This window comes from Centropristis striata, chromosome 22 (assembly GCF_030273125.1).
Source record: "Centropristis striata isolate RG_2023a ecotype Rhode Island chromosome 22, C.striata_1.0, whole genome shotgun sequence".
NCBI classification, from domain to species: domain Eukaryota; kingdom Metazoa; phylum Chordata; class Actinopteri; order Perciformes; family Serranidae; genus Centropristis; species Centropristis striata.
In genome coordinates, this window is record NC_081538.1 from 16,126,139 (window position 1) to 16,152,697 (window position 26,559).

Here is a 26,559-nt window from a genome sequence, read left to right on the forward strand (position 1 = left end):
TGTTGCAAATTACTGCTTTAATCAGCTTATTTCCATATCCAACATAATCACAGACATTAAAATCTTCATAATCAACAACATCATAAAACTTTAAAGACTTAATTCATACAAAATTCATGTAAAGAAGGACACTAATAGACTTAAATTAGAAATCTAAAAACTAAAAACTGTGGTGTTGTCACTTAATGCTGTTGAGGAACTTGGCATGCTCCTCTCCTCGAGGCTGGAGAAGCTCTCCGGCGATCTTTGGTCCCTTTTTCTCCTGCAATTAAACATGAAGAGCAACATCAGGTCTGCTTTCTTTCATTAAAATATGAGAAGAATCTGTGAGTCAGAGAGAGATTTTACCTTCAGCATCCCAGACCGCTCCCATTTAAACAGACCACAGTTACTGAAATGGTAAAACAGCATTAGTTATTGAACAAGTTCTTCCAATAAAAATTAATTTGAAAGATGAGAGGAACTTAGAGAAATGAAGATTTACCTGCAGTGTTTGTTTGGCAGTCTGTCCAGAGCGATGGCTCTCTGTCCACAGGGACATTTGAAGAAACGTTTCAAAGCGTCGTGCCACCGCAGGTTATGATTCTCCTCCACACAACGATCCGCCGGCTTGAAGTACGTATAACTACACTGGAAGCAAAGGAACACGGGAAACAACAGCTTACTCTCTCTACTTGTAGCTGAGAGACAGATCTCCACCATGCTCATGTCTTACCATCCCAAACCAAATGGGTAAATCTAACTCATACCTTTTTACAGGTTACAGCTCGACACTTCATCTCCCTGATGTCCCTCATCTTGTCCTCCATCTGCTCCTTCTTCACCAGAACATCAAAGTATCTCTCCTGCAGTTGGTACTCAGCCTGAGAGAGGACATCCAGACAGAAACTCTTTAATTCACACACACTTTACAATGTTTTACATGCGAAAAAAGAAGAAAGGGAGAGGTCTTATATAGCTCTCATATTCTCACGTAGGGCTGCACAATTAATCGTATTTTAATCGTGATCACAATTTTGGCCCCCACAATTACAGTTGGCTCTCCTGCATATCTAATCAAGCACTTTCTACAACAGTAGTCCACCAACCACCAGAGGGCAGGGCCGTTTTTGTCCCCTGAAAAAAGCCTGGTTACTGATTGGACAGAACGCTAAGCAGGATGTGAGGTAGTACTCTTATTTTTCAAATCCAGCGACTTTTTTCTGGTGTTATTGGAGACTCGTTCTTACTGGGGATTTCCACCGGGCGTGTTACAGCAGCAGCACGTCTCCACAGCGTTTTTGCTGTGTCTTCTGCCCGGCGTCAATTCACACCGGGCGCGTTACAGCAGCAGCACGTCAGCTTAGCGAGCCGGTCGTATACACGCGAGATAACGAGATCACGCGATAATCCTGACCATACGGGAGACTGCAAGATCCCGTGATAAACTCTAAACTCTATTTATACAGTCTATGGATAAACTGTGTGTATAAAGTATACAACAACAACAACAACAACCAACTTACTTTGCTTCTCTGACGTGAAAGATATGTTGATCTGACCATCTATCCATATAAAAACAATATGTTATGTCATAAATGATTGTATGATGTTCCACTTCAACAATCAGTCTCTTGTCGTCCGTGTCGCCGATCCTCTGAGACCCTTTGATTGATTGATTGCTGATCTGGTGCCCCGGTCATAACATAATGTTGATGTGAAGTAGTTTTAGGCTGCATGAACTGCATATTGTGTTTTATTTTGAAAGGGGCGGAAGTGTTTTACGCTGATTCTTAGTCGGACTTCCTGTCTGGTGCGATCTGCTCTGTTGAGATTCACGCGATTTGGCAGCGTCTCGCGGAGAAATAGAAGTCCTACCTAATGCTCGCGTAGAGACGCTGATGTGACGCTGCAGTAACGTTACGCTACGCGCCCGGTGGAAATGCTCTCATTGATTAGAGTGGTACCTATTTGCAACGGCATACGCGACGCTGACGTGACGCTGCAGTAACGCGCCCGGTGGAAATCAGGCTTTACTCTTCTTAGCGAGCTGCGGGGGCTGGCGACTCGTTAAGAAGAGTAAGAACGAGTCGAAGCGGCACAGTCCTCCTACAGCAGTCTCTCCCAGCTGTAGAGCCGGAGGGGATGTTAACCCCTTAGCGTCCAGTCTGCAAATTGCTAATAGGCTAACAGTTAGCTCTGTAGCAGTACAGTGTGTATGTGCTGTTGCAGCAGGAGGTGTTCACTTAGCCATCTGTTTACAACAAATACCGGACACTCTGTACACACACTAAAAACTGTTCCTATTGTTTGTTTAAAAGTAGTGCAATAAAAATACAGATAAATACGTTTTCCCTAACATGATGAATAATCGGGATTACAATATTGATCAAAAATAATCATGATTATCATTTTGGCCATAATCGTGCAGCCCTGTTCTCATGGGGGGATTATGAGACATGGGCCCCTGACGCCCACTAGGCACAAAAAATGGTCTTAACAGATACATGTAGTAAAGGTCAAGAAGTCGTACCGCCTGTAGTGCAGCCCCGTGGCGAGATTTGGCGTTGAGGATCTTTTGGAACTCCTCTGACTGGATGTAGAGGAGCTGGTCTCGCTTTTTCTTCTGGGCTGGTTCCTCATCCTCATTATTGGGTGATTCACCTGCACAGTGAGTAAAAGGACAGTTTACAACAAGCAACATTAAAGTCATTTTATAGATGATTTAACTGAATGAATTTCAACTTTCTTCGGTGGCTCTAGATTAGATTTGATTAGATTTTTTTTTTTTATTGTCACCAGGGGCAAATTCATTTTCACAGCACTGTACATTTTAACAGATAACACAGACAATCAGCTGTAACATCACACAGTAACACATGACAGAAGAACGAACCATAGCAAATGGACATAAGATTCAGTGCTCATCGTGCTCTTTTACTTGGAGCAGCAATGACTGCAGGGATCAGGCTTTTCCCAAGGTGAGCCTTTTTACATCTTATGGTTCTATACCGGCAACCTCCGGGACTGAGCAAGGAGTCAAACCAGGAAGTGCCTTAAGCTGCATTCTACCAAAAATTCCAGCAGGGGGCTCTAAGTTTGGCTGCAAAAAAAATCTGTCCATTTATTTCAATGCAAAATGAGAAAACTTCTCACTTGATTATTAACTCAGAATTTTTTTTTTAGGACAACACTATGGTCTCAATCACTAGTAAAAAATCTTCTTCAAGAGAATTTGATGTTAATAGTTCAAATAATGGCCCCATTTAGAAGAAAATAGAAGATAAAGAATCGTATGATTTGGGGCGTGGCTACCTTTGATTGACAGGTCACTAACAGGGCGAGCTGTCATCAGGAGAGAAGCAGAGCAATGCCTATCCACGGCAACGTGTCAATAAAGTTATATATAACGTTATATAGATAGAAAAGAGGACGTTTACCGATTTGGTCTCATAACTTTGACCCTTTCACTGTATTTTCACTTAATGACAGTTTATTTGAACATTTTGTTCAGTAAAAATGTCTTGTTCAGCGTTTGGTTGGACTAACAGACACTCCAAGGAGTCGCTGCTCAGTTTTCTGAGGTATAACATACATTTTGTTTTTATTTTTTGCTAGCCAAAACTAACATCCCAGTTAATGCAATGATCGCTCCAGGATCTCAGTGAGCTGAAACTGTGTACCTACCGTTGGGTGAGGCGAGACTCTTCTGCACTCTGTCGTTGATCTCACTTTCTTTACTCCTCTTCCTCTTCACAGCGTTGGGGTCTTCCTTTTCCAGCCCCGCCCCTTTGGCTCTCAGCTTTTTCAGAGCAGCCATCTTGGCGGCTGACAGGCTGAGAGCGCTGGGGGCCGGGGCCTGTGGCGGGCTGTTCTCAAAGAAGAGGATATCGTCCCCTTCAGAGAACCCTCGGCCCAGGGTGGGGGCATGGGGGGTAGCGGGGCTTTGGGTGGCCTTGGGGACCTCGGAGGCTGCTTTCGGGGACATCAGACCATCCCGGGCTAGCGAGGATGATGACGACCCGGGTCTGGGGCCAGCTGAGCTCTGCAGCACCCTCTTCTGGATTTCTTCAGCCCTGCGTCGACGGTTCTGCAGAAACTCTCGCTGCTTCTGTTTCTGCTGCTTCAGCAGGTCTGAGGCTGAGATGGACTGGACTGGAGCTCCAGCTGCATCTTTGGGGGCTGAAGATGGACAACAGGTTCATTAAAAAGTTCAGACTTAAATATTGAAATATCACTGCACTGCTTTTTACATTCAAAGCTTTTAAATTAAACATTGTTTTAAGATCCAAATGAACTTTATTTTATAATCTACTTCTGGGAGAAACAGAAAATTAGTATTTGTTTTTTTACTGTCCTTTGTACAAAGGTTATTATAATTAACGAAATAAAGAAAACTAGAATTGAAAAAACATTTTCGTTAACTGAAATAAAAATAAAAACAAGTTTTTAAATAAACGTTAAGTAATTGAAACTGTATTATGTGGTTACAAAACTAACTAAAATGATAGTGAAAATGTCCTTCGTTTTCATCTTTGTCAACTTTTTTCATATATAATCCAGTGTTTCTATTTCTCCACCGCTGAGTGTGTGTTATCCTGCTTTGTGGTCTTCCGGGAGAAGCCCCAGTGAAATTACCGTAATGACACCATGTTGGCTGTAAAGAGCAACTTCTCAGCTTTCAGAAAACATTGGAAATTTCCCGATAGCACAAACCGTTTAGTTATTATGGTAAAAGTGTCGCCGGAGCAACACTCTGTAAACTTTGGACGTTGTGCTTTCACTGTGTGCAAGTCAAAGTTTTAAATTCAACCATGCAGATTACAAATCACTTTTTTTTTTGCGGTGGTGCTGAAAATCCAGCAGTATACATGTAGGGGAAACACTGCATAATCCTTTTTGGTTGATGTGTTTTTATTCAGCTCCAATTAAATATCTGCTGTTTAGTGAACATGCAGGAACACTAAAACAACTATGTTTACTTTGTTTCTAAATATGTTTACTGAGACTGGGATGTCTACACTAGAACCAAAATTCAAGGGTTAATCACCTTATTGGGGCTGAGATGATAAACCAAAGGAAATAAAGGCAAAATGTATTATGACCTCTTTGAATCTCACACCCAACACATAGCCCATTACAAAAAAACTAACACTAAAACTAATAAAAACTAAACTAAAACTAAGCATTTTCAGAAATTAAAAACTAAACTAAAACTAGCAAACTCACTCTTTAAAAACTAATTAAAACTAACTGCATTTGAAAACAAAAGTTCACAACGAAATTAAAACTAAAACTAATGAAAAATCCAAAATTATTATAACCTTGCTTTGTACACAAAAGTTTGTGATCTTTTAATTATAGCCAAAGAATACAAGTGAGCTGACTCACATGTTCAGTAATGGTCGCCCCAGTATCAGCAATAATCATAAAAATGACAAACTCTAAATTCCTCTAAGGAAAAATCTCCTTATGCTTCCTTTTAACTGACTAATGTGATACTCACTGCCAAACTTTGACTGAGAAAATATCAATACAGGCTCTTCCAGGCACGCATGCTGTAAATCATTGAAGCTGATTTGCAGGTCATCAGACCTGGTGAAAGGCATTAAGAATAACGATATACAGTTGTGTTCAAAATAATAGCAGTCCAATGTGACTAACCAGATTAATCAGGAAAACCAACAAGACCCAGCATTCGGGATATGCACGCACATTGGTTTTCTGAGAATCTACTGCACCTACTGGTACCTTGTTTGCCATGTAGCAATAAAAAAATATACTAAAAACCTGGATTAATCTGGTTAGTCACATTGGACTGCTATTATTTTTGAACAGTACTGTAAAAATAGCCAATCTTCTAGCTGATGGTCTTGTTTTCTTATGTAGGTCATAAAGAGACAGAGAGCATTAAATGCTGCTTGAACTGAATAATTTAAGTCATTCATTTATTCATTGTTAGCTGGGTGATATATTGATATAAAAGATATATCGATATATTTTTAATTGTGATATGGATTTTGACCATATCGGATATATCAGTATAGTTTTAAAAAAATGTCTTTCTTTATATATAAATGCTGCCCTTACTAGGGTTTGTCATATCATAGCTTTGTCATGTCATAGCTTTGATTTAAAAAAAAAAAAAAAAGGTACTCCTGTTGTTATCCAGTATTTATGTTCATTTAATAAACGGTTTCAATAAAACTACTTGTGACATGTTATATTTGACTATGACTTTGACTGAACATTTGCTCTCTTTACAATAAAAATATCATGATATATATCATATATCGGTATTCAGCCTAAATATATGCGGATATGACTTTTGGTCCGTATCGCCCAGCCCTAGCTGGAGTAGTGAAAAGCACAGAGATATTTCCAGGTTGTGTACCTGCAACAGTGCCCTGTGCCAGGTGCTTCTTCAGCTGCAGAGCTCCAGGTGTTGGCGCTGACATCAGGCTCTTAAATTCATTGGAACAACCTGAAACTTCACCAGACTGGATAGCTAAAAACAAAGAAAAAGACAAAACAAAAACAGATTCCTATTTACTTTCACAGCCATTCATTCAGTGTTCTTTCTCTTCTCAGCAGCTGTCATGATTATAACTTAAGCCTGTGTAAAAGAATCTTTTGGTTAATTAGAGGTGATGTATTGCAGACTTTTTTAGCTGTGAAACCCTAAAATATTTCATCATCTTTTAAGAGAGACTCAGTCCTTACCCAGATTCTTGGCCTGATTGACGAGCTGAGCAGAGCCTTTCACAAACAGCTTGTCCAGAGTCTTCTGGGTGGGTTTGTTCGGTTTGGACGACGCTCTGCAAAACACAGACCTGTTACTGAAAATGTCAGGCGGCTCAGATTGTGCCCAGTCCCACGCTTTGCTCCTGGCTTTGGGAGTTACAGTTAGCCTGCACAAATTTCGGAAACTTTGGGAGCCTTTTTTCAGTTGGTTGAGAAGTTTTGTTGATATTCGGGACTGATTTAATGTATATATATATTTTTTTTTTATCCTGTTTTTTTACTACTGACTGGTGTTGCATGTGGGTTGTTGTTTTTATTCTATTTATTTTCTTAATTGTTATTGTCTTACTGTTATTTTGTAATTTTTTAAATACATATATACCTTGATAACCCTTCAATGTATGCATATATTGTGTCACAAAATTGTTTCACTTTAACATTTTTTTTTAAGTTTTGTCACCTGTATGGTCTTTCGTGTTGTGTCTGTATTTTTTCTCCCTATATATATCTTTATAGAGTTAGCCTGCACGAACATACTTCAACACAGACTGTTAAAGTGCGAATAGAATTTGTGCCAGAATCCAAAGTGGACAGATGTGACCTTGGAATGCATTATTGTCTCTTAATGTGTCTTTTGGATACAATTAGCAATTTTCCTCATTCATAGTACTGCATTGATTATTATACTGTGCATTTAAGGGAGGGTTTATAGAATATGTTTAACAATGTAAACATATTATTCCTGACAATATCCAGATAAAGGACCTGATGTAAGATGACTCACAGTGAGGCAGCGCAGGCGGGTGAGGACACTCCGCCGTAGTAGAAGCCGTCCTGACACAGACGCTCTCTCAGGCTGCCTCCCTTCACCTTCACCTTGTTGGGAGCTTTTCCTGAAAAGGCAGACTGCAGCTCGGCCCTCTTGGAGCTCATCTGTTTATACTGAGCCTTGACGTGATACTGACAGTACTGGCACTCAAACTGGAAAGAAAACAAACGCACAGAGAGACAAGTGGGCTGTAAGAGATGGTGGAATACTAAGAAATTGACAAGAACAGATTAGTTGTGAAAGGAATACTAAGCATGGATTATAAATGTGATGAAATATCAGAGCAGATGTGGAGAAATGTGAGTCAGGAGAAGGTGGACCCACCAGGTTGACGAGCTGAGAGCAGGGGTCTCCGTTCTTCTTCATGGCCTTGCAATTGCCGTAGTCCTGAGCTTCACCCATCAGCAGCACCTTCTGTGGGTGATCCACCGTCAGGCTCACCTGCAACAACTCAAGTTTTGATTTTCTAGAAAGCGAATCGGGATAAAATTCCCCTGGATGAGCACTGCAGTGAGACTCTACTTCCCCTGCTCCCCCCTCAACCAAGGTTGTCTCCGTAGCAACCGCTATGTTATCGCTTTTTGTCATTCCAGCGAGCTGAGACGGGGACTGATTAGGTACTGGGCAAAGACAGGTCTCAGGCTTACACACTCAAACTCCCACATATACAGATATGCATACAACCGGACTAGATGGCTTTTTAATTTTTTTCCCCTCCTTTCCACACGTGCTGCATTTCTTTTCTTTCATCTCTGTCTTCCTGTCCTGTCCACCTCTGTCATATTATATGTGTGTTTTAAGTATACGTTTTGGACGGGTTGATGGCTAAATTCATTGTTCTAGTACTTGTTACTCTGTGCAATGACAATAAAGGAAAATCTGACCCTGAAAGGATGATCAACTGAAGACAACAAATCATCTTTTCTTTTGTTGCCTTCTCTCTTCTCTCTCTTAATTCATTCAAATGTCTTATCCTTATACTATTTTTTAGCATTTATAATGTGTTGCCATTGTTATTTCCTCAGTTACAACTAGTCAAATATTTAGATATTTTAGATACAACTGGACAGATACATGGTCGCCCATAAAGTTGAAATAGTTTTGTTTTCAGACACAATCCTCTGTTAACTGTGGTTTCATTTTCATTGTGATACGTTTGGAAGAGTTGATTGATTACGTTTTGAGAAGATATTCACTTTATCTGTCAAGAATAAATCACATTGTCACAATCATTTCATGGAAAGAGGTCAAAAATACTTTATTCCAACTTTATGAGCGACCGTGTATTTAACTGTCAGCTATTTTGATGACAAATTTAAGGCAATAAACAGTCAAGTAAAATGGCAATAAATATAGAAATAGTTACCACTGCAGTTACCATCTGCATTGTGCAGCAAATATCTTTTGAGTTAAGACCTCAGATTGGATAAAATAAGATAGGTAAATTTGCCACTTGGGGCTCAAAAACATTAAATTGGACATTTTCATTGTTTTCTGGCATTTTTTAGGCAAAATTATTTCTCAAAGAATGGAGTAAATAATTCACAGAATAATTGAAGATGAAGCAGTTTGGGCAAAACAACTTTTAAAGATGGTTGTCAATATTGAAACTCATAAAAGTGAGCTGCTGATTATAATTCCTCACAATAGACAGTTTAGAAAAAGGATTTAAAAGGATCAATGCAGCAGTGCCAGAGATATCCACACAATTTTCTTACTTGTCAAAGTTGCCACCTACATTCATGGAAAAAATTATTAGACCATCCTTTTTCTTCAATTTCTTGTTCATTTTAATGCCTGGTACAACTAAAGGTACATTTGTTTGGACAAATATAATGATACCAACAAAAATAGCTCGTAAGAGTTTAATTTAAGAGCTGATATCTAGACATTTTACATGGTTTTCTTGATAATAACCAGTTTAACTAGATGTGTACTTAATGTGTGTAACAAATGGCATCAACCCAAAAATTGCTGCAACAACTTACAGTACAGGCCAAAAGTTTGGACACACCTTCTCATTCAATGTTTTTCCTTTATTTTCATGACTATTGACATTGTAAATTCATCAAAACTATTAATGAACACATGTGGAATTATGTACTTAACAAAAAAGTGTGAAATAACTGAAAACATGTCTTATATTCTAGTAAGCAAAGGGTGGCTACTTTGAGGATTCTAAAATACAAAACATGTTTTCAGTTATTTCACACTTTTTTTGTTAAGTACATAATTCCATATGTGTTTATTCATAGTTTTGATGCCTTCAGTGAGAATCTACAATGTAAATGGTCATGAAAATAAAGAAAAACGCATTGAATGAGATGGGTGTGTCCAAACTTTTGGCCTGTACTGTATGTGACATTAGAAAGCCGATACTAATGTTATGACCCTTTAAACACCCCTATAGGTTTCAAAAAATAAATAATTCATTCATTAAGTCATTTTTTATTAGATATTTTTGACCAGAACAACTTGACACATACTGCTGAGCTGCATCTCAAATGAATCTTCATGTTCACCACTTCTATGCAGATTTATTGTTGACCTGCTATCTCCCCCTAAACATCCAGGGCCCACAACCACCAATTCTAAGAAAAGGACCCAGAAATAACTGGTTATCCAAAATCAAGAAAACAATGGAAAAAAGGCTAGATATCAGCTCCTAAATTTAACTCTTATCGTCTATTTTTGTTGTTATCATTAAATTTGTCCAAACAAATGTACCTTTAGTTGTACCAGGCATTAAAATGAACAAGAAATTGAAGAAAACAATGGTCTAATAATTGTTTCCATGACTGTTTATTACCCACAATGCAGCTTAAGCAGTGAAGATATTCAAGTGTGTTTAGTTAGTAGCGGCTAATGTAGCTAATCTTAAGCCTCTCACACTCAGTCTGTCCTCTGTGGGTGGTAAGTGTGTGAGGATGTGTGGTGTGCAGCTTTGGCTTTTGTTGCTCAGCTCCTTTAAATCAGGACTAAAAACACTATTGTTTACTGCAGTGTACTCTTAACTTTAACACTTATCTGCTCTACTCTACTGCCTATTTCCCTGTTTTAACTGACTGCTTTCAATTGTGTCTTGCTGTTTTAATGTGTATGTAAAGCACTTTGAATTACCTTGTGTTGAATTGTGCTATACAAATAAACTTGCCTTGCCTTGCCTTGCCACATTCCTCTCTTAACATCTGTGTGTCATGCTGCGCTGACTCTGGCAACCTGACCTGCTATTTCCACCATCACCACCAGACCGTTTTAATTGGCTGACACTTCAGTTGCCAAACCAGTCCATGACAAAAACAATCTTGAAACCAATTCAGCACAATATAAATAAAACAAGGTTATCACATCAGTTTAGTGAAAGCAGTTAATTTGCCAGTGTAATGAGTTCAGTCACACGCAATGTTCTTCTGACCCAGTTTACCATCACCTGGTGCAGACTTTAAATCACAACAACACACAGCCCATCTACGTGTAAACTCAGCAGCAGTTGACATATTGCATGTCAGCTGTGTGCATGTGTTAATTTCCACACTTATTCTTACTTTAAATTTTGATTCTTGCAGTAGAAAAGTATCATTAATGTCAACATCCGCATTGTGGTCACTTTTGATTGGTGAAGGTGGCTTAAGACTAGGGCTGCACAATGAATCAAATTTTAATCGTGATCACCATTTTGACCACCACGATTAAATTAACCTGATCGGCGGTGATATTTCCATTTTAAAATGCGGCTCTCCTGCATATCTAATCAAGCACTTTCTACACCAGTAGTCCACCAACCACCAGGGGGTTAACGCATAGTTAAGGTTTCATGTAGCTGCCTAAATAAATAACGAGTGGGAGCACCTTGCAGCGGTACCTTCAAGTCACTCTGTGGACTGTAGCATAAAGAGTGTATCCACTACCGTCCAATAATGAGGCGGGTCTCACTCGCCGAAACACCCCTAATTTGAATATGAGCTGTCCTGAGCGGTCTTTTGACTGGACTTTTTTTGTCCCCGTAGAAGAGCAGGGCCGCTTTTCTCCCCTGAAAAAAGCCTGGTTACTGATTGGATAGAACACTAAGCAGGATGTGACGTAGTACTCGACGCCACAACAACATGCGCCATTTGTAAAAGCCGGCGAAGCAGTGTTGCCAACTTAGCTTTGTTGCTATATTTAGTGACTTTTCAGACCCCCTTAGTGACTATTTTTCAAAAAAGCGACTGGCGACAAATCCAGCAACTTTTTCTGGTGTTATTGGAGACTTTTGGAGACTCCTTCTTACTCTTCTTAACGAAGAGTAAGAACGAAGAGTAAGAACGAGTCGAAGCGGCACAGTCCTCCTGCAGCAGTCTTTCTCAGCTGCAGAGCGGGGGGGATGTTAACCCCTTAATGTCCAGTCTGCAAATTGCTAATAGGCTAACAGTTAGCTCTGTAGCAGTACAGTGTGTATGTGCTGCTGCTGCTGCAGGAGGTGTTCACTTAGTGATCTCTGTTTGTTTCCAACAAGTAGCAGACACTAAAAACTGTTCCTGTTGTTTGTTTAAAAGTAGTGCAATAAAAATACAGATTTTTTCCCGAACATGATGAATAATCGTGATTCATAATTGTGATTACAATATTGATCAAAATAATCTTGATTATCATTTTGGCCATAATCGTGCAGTCCTACTCTGAAACAGTGGTTTCTGCAGTAACAGCACATTATATTGAGTCCAGTGTGCACTCACCCCATCATATCCTTCCTTCTGCTTCATGGGGTTTGGGTTGAGGAGTCCGATGACGGTACCCGGCTCAGTCTTCCAGTGCTCTTTGTGGACCTCACCGAACAGGAGCAGAGACACAAACACTTCCAGGTTATGGAGGTCGTTCAGCTTCCAGATGCTGAAGGTTTTACCCTGCGGAGAGGAAACACTCATTCAATAAAAGTGTCCCGTACACAGTGTTTCCAATACATTTTCAGATTTTTTATGATAAATGTAATGAATTTCAGTGCTGTGACCAATCAGGATTTGAAGCTGCCAGCTGGGAAAAGTCACTGAAGTTACCGAACTAGGGCTGTCATTAAATATAATAAATTTGAATATATAGATTCAAATTGTACAAAACAATAAATAAATAAATATATATTTCAAAAGATTTTTGAATGTGAAAAAAACCCAACACTCATATGGGCGTGGGAATGCACTGCATGATGAGAGCCACACTACGTCACTTTCTCTCTTGTTTAATTTTATTTATATATACACATAAATTATTCCTTGTAATTTTATTCATTATTTTCAATTCATTTTTATTCAGATTTTTACAGTATCATTTAGACATGGTTTGTTTTGTTTTTAAAAGTTATTAAAAAAAATCAACATGTAGCAATGTACTCATACCTATACATATTAAACTTACATATAAATACATGTATATGCAAGTTTAGTATACATATGAAAAAACTATTTAACAAAAGAAGGCCGTTTTGGGGGAAATATACACTTTACATTTCTACTATAATTCCTCAAATGATTTACTTGAAGCTCCAAGAAGAAAGTGTTTTCACACAAGGTCACTTCCATTGATTTGAATAAAATATAACATTAAGTTGAGCTAAATGAGGAATAATTCAACAGCTTCTAAAATTCTTTAATGGTTTATTGAACTTTGAAGTGTTTTTCTCTCAGCTACTGCTTTCATCTCCCTCCATATCATTCATACAGCCAAAGTGTCTCTTGCAACTATGAACTAAGAGCGCCACCTCATGGACAAAGTGAAACATTATCACAATACATAATAATTATATGAAACCATAAACAATACACAGAACACAGCTCATCTGAAGCTTTCAAAACTTCATTTAAATGCCTGGGCTTTGGATTTTATTTGTTTATTTTGTAATTATTGGTATGTAGATCTTTTAAAAGACATGCTTATGTTAAAATACATATACCTATAACAAGTAGTTCTGCCTCTTGTTGTATTAGTTTGCCCCCTAGTGGACATAATGAGCTAAAACAGATACTCAAATAGCCCTATACTTAATTACACTGGCTAGAAGTCCTTCCACCTATGATATACTGCCTCCATTTCTGAAGAGGTGTGTCTGTATGGAGAGCCCCAACATTAATATGAAACAAGAACAATAAACTCATGTTGCATGGACTTTAGTACCTGAAATAATCTTTGACAAACAGCCTGAAAAATCAAGGATATGGAAAAAAAACAACCCATAAATGTATTATGGAAAAACATTTTTGAATCAGGATGAATAGTCTATAGAAATCCATAAACTATTTCCAAACTGTTTGGAGAAATTAAAGGCTTTGTTTACACAGAGAACTAAGGTATTTTTCTAACAAACAGTGTGATGTTGTAGTTGCAGTATTCTATTCCTGAAATCAGGATCAACTTTAGTGATTTGTAACTGTTGCAGTATTCAGCAGACAACTATGGATGAGAGGTGTGATGATACTTACACTGCTGCTGCTCTGTGGTGTGGCCTTGTTGACCACCACGGCGAAGGTCACCCAGTCGCTGTCCTCCAGCTTCTCCCGGGACAAACGCTCCGGCACCTGAGACAGACGGATCAGACGCCGGTCGGCCATCCGGCGGTCCATCTCGCAGGAGGAAACACGTGGTTTTCTGAAACGGAAAAAAGCCACAAGATGTCGTTTTTTTTGCAGAACAGAAGGGAGGAGAGTAAAATCCTTTTAACTATTTATTAAGCCAGTAATGAAAGAGTGAATCATGTACATGGCAAGGTTATTATAGTTAATATAACTAAGAAAATAACGAAAACTAGAATTGAAAAAACATTTTCGTTAACTGAAAAATAAAAACGATAACTAACTGAAACTGCATTTTGTGGTTACAAAACTAACTAAAACTAACTAAAATTGTAGTGAAAATGTCCTTCGTTTTCGTCTCTGTCAACTTGATATGAAATCTATTTCATCTATCTGGTTTTATGACTTAATAAACTTATTGGGGCTGAGATGGATCAGACAAAGGAAATAAAGGAAACATTTATTGCGACTTTTTTTAATCTCACACACAACAAATACCCCATTAAAAAAAAAAAAAGTTTTATGGTTTGAAAAGAAAAAGCCAATACAAATAATTTAAAAAAAACTAGAACTAAAACTAACACTAAAACTAATAAAAACTAAATCAAAACTAAGCATTTAAAAAAAAAAAAACGAATTAAAACAAGCAAACTCACTCTACAAAATAGTTAAAATCACAATGAAATTAAAACTAAAACTGATGAAAAATCCAAAACTATTATAACCTTGGTACATGGACCTTAATCTGATCAGAACTCACAGTCTGTAAGACAGTTAGCTGCAACCACCGTCAGAGAAAGGATGCCTATCTTACTTTAACACAGAGTTTGATAATGTGAATGTGCAACTATCTAATAGGTCAAAACAGTTGGGGCAGCACCATGGTTTAGATTTGCAGGCTACATCCCTAGCCTCTTGGTGCTTCTACCTTCTGGTCAGTGTCTTTTGAAGGAATACAACTGCACACATTTCTCCTCATCTGGCCCTCTCTATCTGTACCTTATGTTCCTCAGTATCTGCCTCTCCTGACCTTCGATGCATTTCTATGAATATGTCTCTGTGTTACATCTATATTTCCACCAGGAATGTGCAGAGAATGTGCTTTGTTATATTCAATCTGAGTTTTATGCTATGTTAAATACATTTTTAAGCAGCATTTACTAATGGTCATAATGCAGGTAATTGCTAAATTTTATTAATCCCTAACACCGGCAAGACATTTTTTCACTTCTGACTTTCATTAAAAACCTTGTGTTTCCATCACATCAGCGTCCTCACCTGAGCCGGAGTCCTGAGTATTTCTCAACAGCCACATCTTTAGGAAGCGGAGGAAGAGAAGAAGGTTTGGACTTTCCTGCTGATGCAGCTGCTGCAGGTCTGCTCTGAGAGGCTGCAGGGGAACGCAGGGGATTTAAATCCTTGCTGGTGCTTTCTACTGGCTGGAAGGAGCTGCCCATCTTTATCTCCACCAGTGGACCTCGACCTTCTGAAGAGGAAACAGTGAAACAATACAATCAAATAAATGCACAAGCAGCATTTGTGTCCATAGATACACCTAGGGCTGGGCGATATGGACCAAAATTCATATCCTGATATATTCAGGCTGAATACCGATATACGATATATATCTTATATATATTATATTTTTATTGCAAAGTGAGAGCAAATGTTCAGTCAAAGTCAAATATGACAGAAAACTCCATGAAGTGCACATTTAAATAAAAAACATCTTAAATAAAAATAGCCTATGAAATAGAATAGGCCAATGGTGGTATAGTTTGTCTGAAAGTAGCTGAAAAACACTGTTATATATATGTGGCCTAGAGGCTAGGAAATCAACTTGTTACCACATTTTACCACAAAAATAGCAACAAATTACCATATTATGGGATGTCCAAAAATGACTCCCTCTAAAAAAAGTCATGTCTATTTTTATCAAAAATGGTCAAATTTTAAAATGCCTAAAAATGCTCAAAATGGGCTGATTATAGTCTTTTGAAACACATTAGAGAATAGTATGGCCAGAAATTACAGAAAAAAACATATTATGGGATGTCCAAAAATAACCTTAAAAAAAGTCATACTATATATATTGATTTTTGTCAAAAATGGTCAAATTTTAAAATGCCTAAAAATGCTTCAAATGGATCTATTATAGTCTGTTGAAACATATTAGAGCATCATATGGCCAGAAATATTTATATTTATATGAGAAAAAAATGAACATTTTAAAATAACTAAATATGACAAACCCTAGTAAGGGCAGCATTTGAATATAAACAAAGAAAAAAATTGAACTATATCGATATACGCGATATGGTCCAATTCCATATAACATTTAAAAATATATTGATATATTTTTTATATCGATATATAGCATGGAGTTTGTTTTTTCTATTGTTATGGGATTTTTTAATGTGCTCTTTTGTCATGAAACACACGGGTAAAATTAATAAGAAAATAGTCAGATTTCTCTACTTTCTTTTAATTTCTGTCATATTCACATGATTATGTTTTGATTTCTGTCATATCACATTGTCTGTGATATATCGCCCAGCCCTATGTACACCCAGGGTCCACAGAGCAGAATCCTCTCAGTTGTGGTTTATGTGAATGGATTGGGTTGGGGTCAGTTTTACCTGGTGATGTGCTGGCTTTGGCTTGGTGAGCTACCCTGGGTTTGCGTTTGAAGGAGTCAGCATTGTTCAGCTGATCAAAAAAGTCGGAGGACTCCTGGAGCTTCACAGCTTCTCCTCTGACCGGAGTGGATGAAGATGCTGCTGCTGTCAGAGGACAGAAAAACAAACGCGCATTATTAACTTTTGTTGCCAGTCCGGCAGTGTGCAGTTGTTTCTGAACTTATAAATTTGTTCTCTATATTATGTGGAATCTTTTTCAAAGCTGACTTAAAGCACTCTACAAGCATTTTCAAGTAGCATTTTTCAAGCTTTTTCAGCATCCTACTGCCATGGTTTCTATATTTACATGAAGCACATGAACTCGGTAGCCACTTTGTTAGATATAACTATGCAATCTGTTATTGTTTCTTAGCCTCCCCCTGTTTAGTTTTATTAAAGTGCAAAAATTGCAGTTAGTCTGGCTCCAACTTTTTTTGTTTTTATTAGGGCCGGGACTTGATTAAAAAAAATTAATCTCATTATTTAGAGGCTTTGCAATTAATTAATCGAAATTAATCGCAATTTAATCGCATATAAATATTTGACCTGAGAACAGTGAGAAGTAATTTTTTTCACATGGATTTTTAGTATACCATTGAATAATGACTGAATACATAAGCCTAAGCAACAAAAATATTGTTTATTTTTGTTCAAATCCAACAGACCAGTGCAATTTTTGCCATTAAGTGTAGCTTACACACTAGCGTCCACGCTAGCTGCTATATGTTTTGCATTGAGGTGATACTTGAGGCTAGATGTGCTGCGGTGATATGTGAATTCCTTGTTGCATAGCAACACAACCATGCTCTTATCGACGCTTCCATCCGTTGTTTTTTTTGTAACAAAATGTCCCATCATCCACGGGGCCAACCAAAGCGCTCTCATCAGCTTCTTCCTTCATGTTCACTGTGGTTTGTTGTTGTCTGAAATCATGAACGCTAGTTGGTGCTCCAGTATAATCGGTCCGCCTGAAACTCATCCAGTGAGAAACGTTCCGTGGTGCAAAAATAAGTGTGATTAAAATGTGTCAATTTTTTTAATACGTTAATTTTTGTGTAATTAATTAATCAATCTGAATTAACGCATTAAAGTCCCGGCCCTGGTTTTTATCTAAAAAGCCAACTACTCAGTCAGTGACTTATAATGAAGGTAATACAATCACAATTTCAAGCAGTTTCTAGCACTTTATTCAAAATCCAAGCACTTTTCAAACCTTGAAAACAACACTTTAAAATTGTTTCCAGGGATTTCCAGCACCTGTTTGAACCCTGGAAAGTGGCCAGTTGACTTCAGGAAAATGTTTACCTGCTTGTGTCTTGGGCTTCTGTGTGGTAGAGGCCAGTTTGTTCGAGACCGGTTTGGTCGAGGCTGGTTTGGTCCGGGTGGGTTTGGGGGTGACTGGTTTGGGAGCAGCTGAGTTCCCTGCAGAGGAAGACGACGTGGAAACCTTCTGGCTCGCCTCCAGCTGCTGCTGCAGCCGCTGCATCTGCTCCTGCATGCGCCTCAGCTCATCTGAGAAAGGAAGACATAAAGCCTGTGAACACACACATCATATTGTACATCAATGAGAAGCAGATTTGAGGGAAAACTTCAGCAGCACAAACCTTGTAAATCCTCCTTAGACCTGTCCAGGATCTCACTGGCTTCTCCTCCGCTTTCTTTTCTTTTAGTTGCTTTCTCTTCATTTTCAATGTCATCCACATCTCCAAAGAGCTCTGACAATCCGTCTTCTGTCTCCTGGTCTTGCCCTTCCTCCTCCACGCTCTCTTTGTACTCTTCCTCCTCGTCATCATCAGCATCAAACAGGCCGTCCAAGTCGTCTGCGTGCTCCTGACCGCCCTGTTCTTCCACCATTCTCTCATTCTCAGCCAGCAGTGCTGTCAGCATGTCCAGATCATCTTCACCTGGACAGAGAAAATAAAATCTGATTTATGTCCTGACCTATCTATAAAGCTGTATTTTAATATGTTTTAATCACATGATACTTACTGTCCATTTTAGAGATGTTAACGGCACTGATTTCAGATGAACTGGTAACCTAAAAGAAAGCAAACACTTATATTATTGTGTTGCCTGCTTTCTCTCTAGAAAACTGAGTGAGACAGATTTTAGAGGGGGAAAAATTCATAGATTGCAGATGTGAAATAACATGAGAAATGTCATTTTTGACCAATGTTATGAATTAGAAGGGGTGTCCATATGTTGTGCATCAAAGGGTTAAAGTGTTGTCTTGTTCAGTTAAATTACTGCTTTGTAAACACACAAACATGTGTCAGTGCACCCAAACACTATTCGGGAAAAACACGTAGATAGTCTATATTAAAAGGAAACATGCAATCTTTTTGAAAGAAGTGAGTAAAGTATTTAAATTGAGCTTTAGTCTGAGGCAGTCTGTCCCAGAGGAGGCCGTGGTTTACCAGGAGCCTTTAAACTCACAGACATTTTAACATGGTTAACAGCTACGTCATAAATGTCAACATTTGGGGATATAATTACCCCTTGCGCAAATCAAAATGAAACGTTTATCAGATACTTTCTTTAAAATGTGTCTTTCCACTTATTTACTTATTTACTCAATAGATACATAAAACAGCCACATTACTTACCTCTGGTTCTGCTGTGAAGCTTTGTCTTCTTTGCTCGCTCTAATGTAACTTTGACGGATTTTACATCCACGGCCAATCTTTAAATATGACGTTTATTTTGCAGTTATTAGCACTATATGTAGTTATGTGCAAGTCATTGATTGCATTTAATAAAAACGCCGCTTTAAGCCTGCATTGTAGTCTACAACCTAACAACACCGAGCGAGGGAGAAAGTCTAAACTGGCGCTAAATGAAGGACCCCGCTGTGTTGTCAAAATCTGGTAGCTGCCCAATCATCTGCCTGACTTAAATAAGTGTCCTTTTGTAGAATGGCTCGCTGATTCACCTTCTTTTGCATTAGATATACACATATAAGTAATGATTGGTTTCCTTTCTTGGGTTTACATAGCCTACTTTCGATACTTAACGACGCGCGGATTGCAGTTATATCCGCGGGTATCGCGGTTATCCGCGGATCGGGCGGGTCGGGTCAAAAAAATAAATAAACAGACAAACACATATTCTGATAAGTGATTGATTCCATTCTCTAAAATGTGAACAACACATTGAAATATTTATTTTTTATCAGGCACCAATTAGCAGACTACATTCCCCTCATTGTTGAGCGGATTGTGGGGTCCTGCGTCTCAAGCTCAAGCAGCGTCAATATGGATGCAAGAAAAATCAGAGAGAAACTTAAAAAAGGAGAATTAAAAACCAGGAAAAAGATTGGACAGAGGAGTTTCGTGTGGGAGCGTTTTAGTGAAGTGGTCCACCGCGGAGACGAGTCCAGACGGGCTGGCTACGTCATCTGTAACAACTGCGAGGCGCTCTATGTGTATGACAGCCACAAGACTGGCACCTCCAACATGGTCCATCATGTGTGCAGCACTAAAGCCAAAGACGGCTTAACGTCCTCAGTCTACCGGGCCAGCAAGACTCTACCACAGGAAGTCTTATCAGAGTTAGTGGATGACTGTGTGGACCTGAGCTGCCTGGATATGTGCCCGTTTGATATTGTCAGCGGCTCAGGGTTCATGCAGGTGGCGCAGACTCTGATCGACATTGGTGCTAAATACGGCGCAGTTGATGCTCATGCCGTTATACCTCATAGGCAGACTGTGTGTGACAGGGCCAAGCAACAGGCTGCTGTAGATAAGGAGAAACTTTATGAAGTGATCCAGAAGGTGATGGAGGACAGTGGGGTAGCTGTGACTACAGACATGTGGACGGATGAGTTCAATAAGAGGGAGTATGCAGTGTTTACATGCCACTACATCAGTGAGGAGTGGCAGCTGGACAGCCGCATACTGGCCACAGTGGAGCTGGACAATGATGTGAATAACACAAGCCATGATCAGATCACATATGTGTTGATGAGTTATGGAATACCACAGGACAAAGTGTTTTATGTAAGTGAGCAGGGTCCTAATCTAATGGCTGAACATAGGACCAAGCACTGGATCCCCTGCTCTGCACACATACTGAACACAGTGTTGAGACTCACCTGCAGTCAGAGCAATGCACCAGAAGGCGTTAAACACGTGGTGCAGATGTTGGAAAAATGCAAAAGCCTTGTGATATATCTGAAGGGGACAGAGGATATGGGGGATTTTGCAGAAACAGTGCTTCATGAATGTGAAGTACGCTGGAACAGCAAAGTCAACATGCTAGAGTCCATACTGAAACAGTACAGTGACATCACAAAGCTCCTGGAGGACAGAGGCCAGCTGCATCTGATGGAGGGCATCTATGAAGACCAGCTGATGCACCTAATTGAGTTCCTCACCCTCTTTAAATTAGCCATCAACGAGCTGGAAGGAGACAGATACCCGACGATCCACATGGTGCTGCTCTGGTTTCTCAAAATCAAGAAACTCTGCGAGCCCAAGAGTGGAGATCCATCATACATAGCTCTCCTCCGAGCTCGCGCATCCAGCCTGCTGGAGGAGAAGATGCTGCTGACTCCCACACACAAGGTGGCCACGTTTCTGTCTCCCAGGTTTAAATCTCTGAAAATGTTGACGCCAGAGGACAGACAGGAGGTGATGAGGCTTGTGAGGGTGCTTATAAATGAGGAACCAAGCCAGGATGCAGGAGAAGGCACCTCAGTCACAGATGCATTATCAGCAGCAGGGCAAGGTAAATTTAGCATTATATTTCATTTTTTTCTTGTATGAAGTGGTTTTCCACAGATAAATCAGTGTGCCAGGAAAAACTAGCGTTGTAATGTCTCACTTGAAGTATGTCAAATTATTGATTTGTAGTGTGTTTAACATGGTTTTATTTAGGGCTGGGCGATATGGACCAAAAGGCATATATTTAGGCTAAATATCGATATACGTCATATATCCTGATATTTTTATCAAAAAGTGAGAGCAAATGTTCAGTCAAAGCCAAATATGACATGTCACAAGCAGTTTTATTGAAACCGTTTATTTAAGTGAACATGAATATTGTATAACAACAGGAGTAGCTTCTTTTCTTTTAACATCAAAGCTCCATAAAGTGCACATTTAAACAAAAAAATATCTTAAATGAAAATAGCCTATGAAATAAAATAAGCCAGTCTTTCTCTGAAATAAATATGAGAAAAGAATAACGAACATTACAAATGAACTAAATATGACAAACCCTCGTAAGGGCAGCATTTATATATAAAGAAAGGAAAAAAACGGAACTATATCGATATGTGCGATATGGTCAAATTCCATATCACATTTAAAAATATATCGTTATATCTTTTATAGCCCTACTGCATGCAACAGCATGCATTTTGTAAGGGCAGCTGCAGTACAGACTGAAAGTTTCAGTATGCGAGTGCTACTTAAAATGCAGCATGCTTCTTTCTCCTTCAGTGAGAAATTATGGATCAGGCCTCCACCCCACCCACCACCACACAAATCTAGATTGCCGAATAAATGTCATATTTTTAGTGAAGTACATCTCTCCCCTCTAGGCCTGTCACGATAACACATTTTTTAGGACAATATATTTTCCCAGAAACTATCATGATAAACGATAGTATTGTTGTATCGATGTTGTTTTAGTTTTATGACGAAATAATAAGTACATCCTTTTCCACAACAATTAATTTTTTAATCTCAAGAATATTAAACATTGGAATTGAAATGTGGAAAAGAAATATTAAAATATCCTAGATAAATACAACAAATAAACTACAACCTAAACAAATAAAATAGACTTTCAGGTTCTGTTAACAAAGCATTGCAATGAGATAATCATTATGTATTATATTATTTTATTATTAAAATAACAAACAGCTGGAAAGGCTGCTTGAGAAATATAGGTTTTTTTTCCCCGACAATTCCTACTGCCTGTCAAACATTTACAGCATTACTTTAAACACAACACAAAAAAGCACAAAAGTCACGCATGTAAACGACAATATATTGAGTCCAGAAAAAAACTATCGTATCCTTTTTTATATATTGAACGATAAGTCGATATAGTAATGGTGGCAAGCCTACATCATCAATTATTCAAGTATGAACACTCCTCTCTAGTGACAAGGAAAGGAAAACACATTTGAGTGGAGGGGGTATTTAATTGAAATAAAAATAAAACAAATAAGACTTTAGGAAACAATCTTGCTTCACAAATACCAACCATATAAGAAAAAGCTGAAATGTAAAAAAAACAACCAAAATAAAACTTTAAACAATAAAAAATAAACCTGAATTGAAAACAAGAACAGGAAAAAAGGGGGGAAAATCCTAACTCTGCTACCTTAAAAAAAAAATGGTTGTGCTGTATTTCTTTTCTTTCATCTCTGTCTCCCTGTCCTGTCCACCTATGTCATATTGTATGTGTGTTTTAAGTATACGTTTGGACGGGTTGATGGCTAATTTCGTAGCCCTAGTACTTTTTTAAAAACTTTTTTGTACATTTTTTTTTTGGCCATTTTTGGGCTTTATTGATAGAGACAGAGACAGAGTGAAGGGGGAGACAAAGGGGAAGACATTCGGGAAAGGGCTTCGAGTCGGATTCGAACCCGGGCCACCCACTTACGAGGACAATGCCAGCCCTAGTACTTTTTACTCTGAGCAATGACAATAAAGGAAAATCTGACTCTGATCTGATCTACTGTGTGTACCAGGTGTGTGGCTGGGCGTGTTAATGAGTCCTATATCTCCCACTGTAGGTGGGAATGACAGCAGACGAGTGAAAAAGCTGAAGGTGGACTTCACAGAATGGGAAGATGAGACACCCATGGATGAAGTGGAGGAGTACTGTTCCACCATCTTTCAACCGGAGGAGACTTCAGATGAAAACCTGCTGTCTTTCTGGGAGAAACAAGACGCCTCATTCCCACGGCTGCAGTGCCTTGCAAAGAGAATCCTCTGCATTCCTGCAACATGCTCTGCAAGTGAACGCTCATTCAGCGCAGCGAGGCGCTTTATTGAAGCGAGGCAGAGTCGTCTGGACCCTGGCACAGTGGATGCTGTTTTATTTTTGTATAGTGCAAAGAAAAGGTATGCATAGATTTGTCTACCGTATGTTTTTAAGCTGGTTTGGCACCAACTTTGGTTCCAGCAAACTACAGCAGGATGCATCATAATCAGCGCCATCACAAATTACTATTTGTGTTGAATATTTGTAGAATTATTATTATTATTATCTGTTATTCCAACCAAACGCTGAACAAGACATTTTTACTGAACAAAACGCACTGTTCTGTTTCTCTCCTGATGAGGGCTCGCCTTGTTAGTGACCTGCCAATCAAAGGTAGCCACGCCCCGAATCATACAATTCTTTATCTTCTATTTTCTTCTAAATGGGGCCATTATTTGAACTATTAACATGAAATTGTCTTGAAGAAGATTTTTTACTAGTGATTGAGACCATAGTGTTGTCCTAAAAAAATTTCTGAGGTAATAAATCAAGTGAGAAGTCTTCAAATTTTGCATTGAAATAAATGGACAGAATTTTTTTGCAGCCAAACTTGGCGCCACCTGCTGGAATTTTCGGTAGAATGCAGCTTAAGGCACTTCCTGGTTTGCCTCCTTGCTCAGACCCTGAGGTTGCCGCCTGGTTTAGACTACTGAAATTTATGTTTCAGTGTAACATTATTTTTGTTTATTTAAATTGTATGTTCAGGAAGTGGCAGAGATACAGTTGCAAGAAAAAGTAAGTGAACTCTTTGGAATTACTTGGATTTTTGCATAAATTGGTCATAAAACGTGATCTGATCTGCAGCTAAGTCTCAACAATAGACAAACACAGTCTTCTTAAACGAACACCTTAGAAGCTATTATATGTTTTATTGAACACAACATGTTAATATTCACAGTGCAGGGTGGAAAAAGTATGTAAACCTTTCAATTTAATAACTGGTTGACCCTCCTTCGGGAGCAATAACCTCAACCAAAAGTTTTCTGGACCAAGGCATTCCAGGCGTCCCTCTCCCCAGCCACAACGTCCAGCTCCTCCTGGGGGACCCCGATGCGTTCCCAGGCCAGGTGAGAGATATAATCCCTCCAACGTGTTCTGGGTCTTCCCCGTGGCCTCCTACCGGTTGGACGTGCCCGGAACATCTCTAACGGGAGGCATCCTTACCAGATGCCCAAACCACCTCAGCTGACTCCTTTCGACGCGAAGGAGCAGCGGCTCTACTCCGAGCTCGCTCCGGATTTCTGAGCTCCTCACCCTATCTCTAAGGCTGAGCCCATCCACCCTACGGAGGAAGCTCATTTCAGCCGCTTGTATCCGCGATCTTGTTCTTTCGGTCACTACCCAAAGCTCATGACCATAGGTGAGGGTTGGAACATAGATGGACCGGTAAATCAAGAGAATATGAAGATTACTGCGAAAACTAACCTCATGCCTCTTCAGGGGCTAAAACATAAAACATTGAACTCCTTGATGTTACCTTTACACTATGATCTCACTTTGTTTTTACGACCGACAGGAAGTCTCTTTTTGTTTTTTCAAAATAAAAGTGTCCGTTATCAAAACAGGCTTTTGCATAGTACTGTATATATTTCTTTTATTTTGCCCATGTATGCATGTTTTTATACATACTGGAGTATGTAGTCCATTCCTACTTGAGCTCATGGCAGGACTCTGACTGGGCTCCTCCAGAAGGCATATTTTCTTCTGATGAATCCATTATGTTGTTGATTTACTTCTGTGCTTTTGGTCGTTGTCCTGTTGCGTCACCCATCCTCTGTTGAGCTTCAATTGGCAGACAGATGGTGTTAAGTTCTCCTGCAAAATGTCTTGATAAACTTGGGAATTCATTTTTCTGTCAATGATAGCAATCCGTCTACGCACTGGACAAACCATGATGCCCTCTCCACCATACTTCGCAGTTGGGATGAGGTTTTGATGTTGATGTGCCTTTTTTTTCTCCACACATAGCGTTGTGTGTTCCTTCCAAACAACTCAACTTTGGGTTCATCTGTCTACAGAATATTTTGCCAGTAATGCGGTGGAACATCTAGGTGCTCTTTTGCAAACTTCAAACGTGCAGCAATGTTTTTTGGGACAGCAGTGGCCTCCTCCGTGGTGTCCTCCTAACAACGTAGATTTGTCAACAGAGATGTTACCATGTGCCAGAGATTTCTGTAAGTCTTTATCTGACACTCTAGGATTTTTCTTCACCTCATTGAGCATTCTGTGCTGTGCTGTTGCAGTCATCCTTACAGGACGGCCACTGGAGAGTAGCAACAGTGCTGAACTGTCTCCATTTACAGACAGTCTGTCTTACCGTGGAGATACTTTTGTAACCCTTTCCAGCTTTATGCAAGCCAACAATTCTTAATCGTAGGTCTTTTGCGAGCTCTTTTGTGCGAGGCATGGTTCGAAGCAGGCAATGCTTCTTGAGAAAACTCAAACCTGGTGTGTGTTTTTAATAGGGCAGCTTTAACCAACACATCCAATCTCGTCACATTGATTGGTCTCCAGGTTGGCTGACTCCAGACTCTGATTAGCTCTGTGTTTGTCTATTGTTGTGACTAAGATGAAGATCAGATCACATTTTATCACCAATTTATGAGAAATCCAAGTAATTCCAAAGGGTTCACATACTTTTTCTTGCAACTGTAGACATCAAGCTGTGAATTGTTGAAACGGTTGCCCTTTTTCGATTGGAAATAAATATAAATAAAGACGTTTTTTGTACTTTAAATACATGTTTTTATTTTATTTTAAACTATCCTACTTAAGTTTAATATGTTAC

General features: G+C 39.1%; 1 protein-coding gene across 2 annotated transcripts; it reads right to left on the bottom strand.

Moving 5' to 3' along the window:
* On the bottom strand, positions 1–19,986 carry mcm10 (minichromosome maintenance 10 replication initiation factor). Of its 2 annotated transcripts, none has more exons than XM_059326209.1 (18): positions 19,376–19,986; positions 18,759–18,807; positions 18,374–18,673; positions 18,075–18,281; positions 16,731–16,871; positions 15,370–15,577; positions 14,002–14,167; positions 12,268–12,435; positions 7,877–7,993; positions 7,508–7,704; positions 6,703–6,797; positions 6,374–6,487; positions 3,667–4,161; positions 2,513–2,643; positions 750–863; positions 485–630; positions 349–391; positions 1–262 (listed from the first exon to the last, which is right to left on the bottom strand). In XM_059326209.1, the coding sequence occupies exons 2-18, from the start codon at positions 18,763–18,765 to the stop codon at positions 179–181; spliced, it is 2,733 nt and encodes a 910-aa protein (XP_059182192.1). In that variant the 5' UTR covers positions 18,766–18,807; positions 19,376–19,986; the 3' UTR covers positions 1–178. The 2 variants fall into 2 exon arrangements, with proteins under 2 accessions (XP_059182192.1, XP_059182191.1); XM_059326208.1 differs by having other exon boundaries at positions 16,731–16,874; positions 19,376–19,951.
* Between the last annotated feature and the right edge of the window lie 6,573 nt (positions 19,987–26,559).

What these genes read in the sequence shown, in the direction of transcription:
- mcm10 (XM_059326208.1), bottom strand. An exon ending in GCTCTCAGCTCGTCAACCTG is followed by an intron (nt 7,705 to 7,876) that starts GTGGGTCCACCT and finishes TTTTCTTTCCAG; the next exon opens with TTTGAGTGCCAGTACTGTCA. An exon ending in GAGTCTCGCCTCACCCAACG is followed by an intron (nt 2,644 to 3,666) that starts GTAGGTACACAG and finishes CTCACTGTGCAG; the next exon opens with GTGAATCACCCAATAATGAG.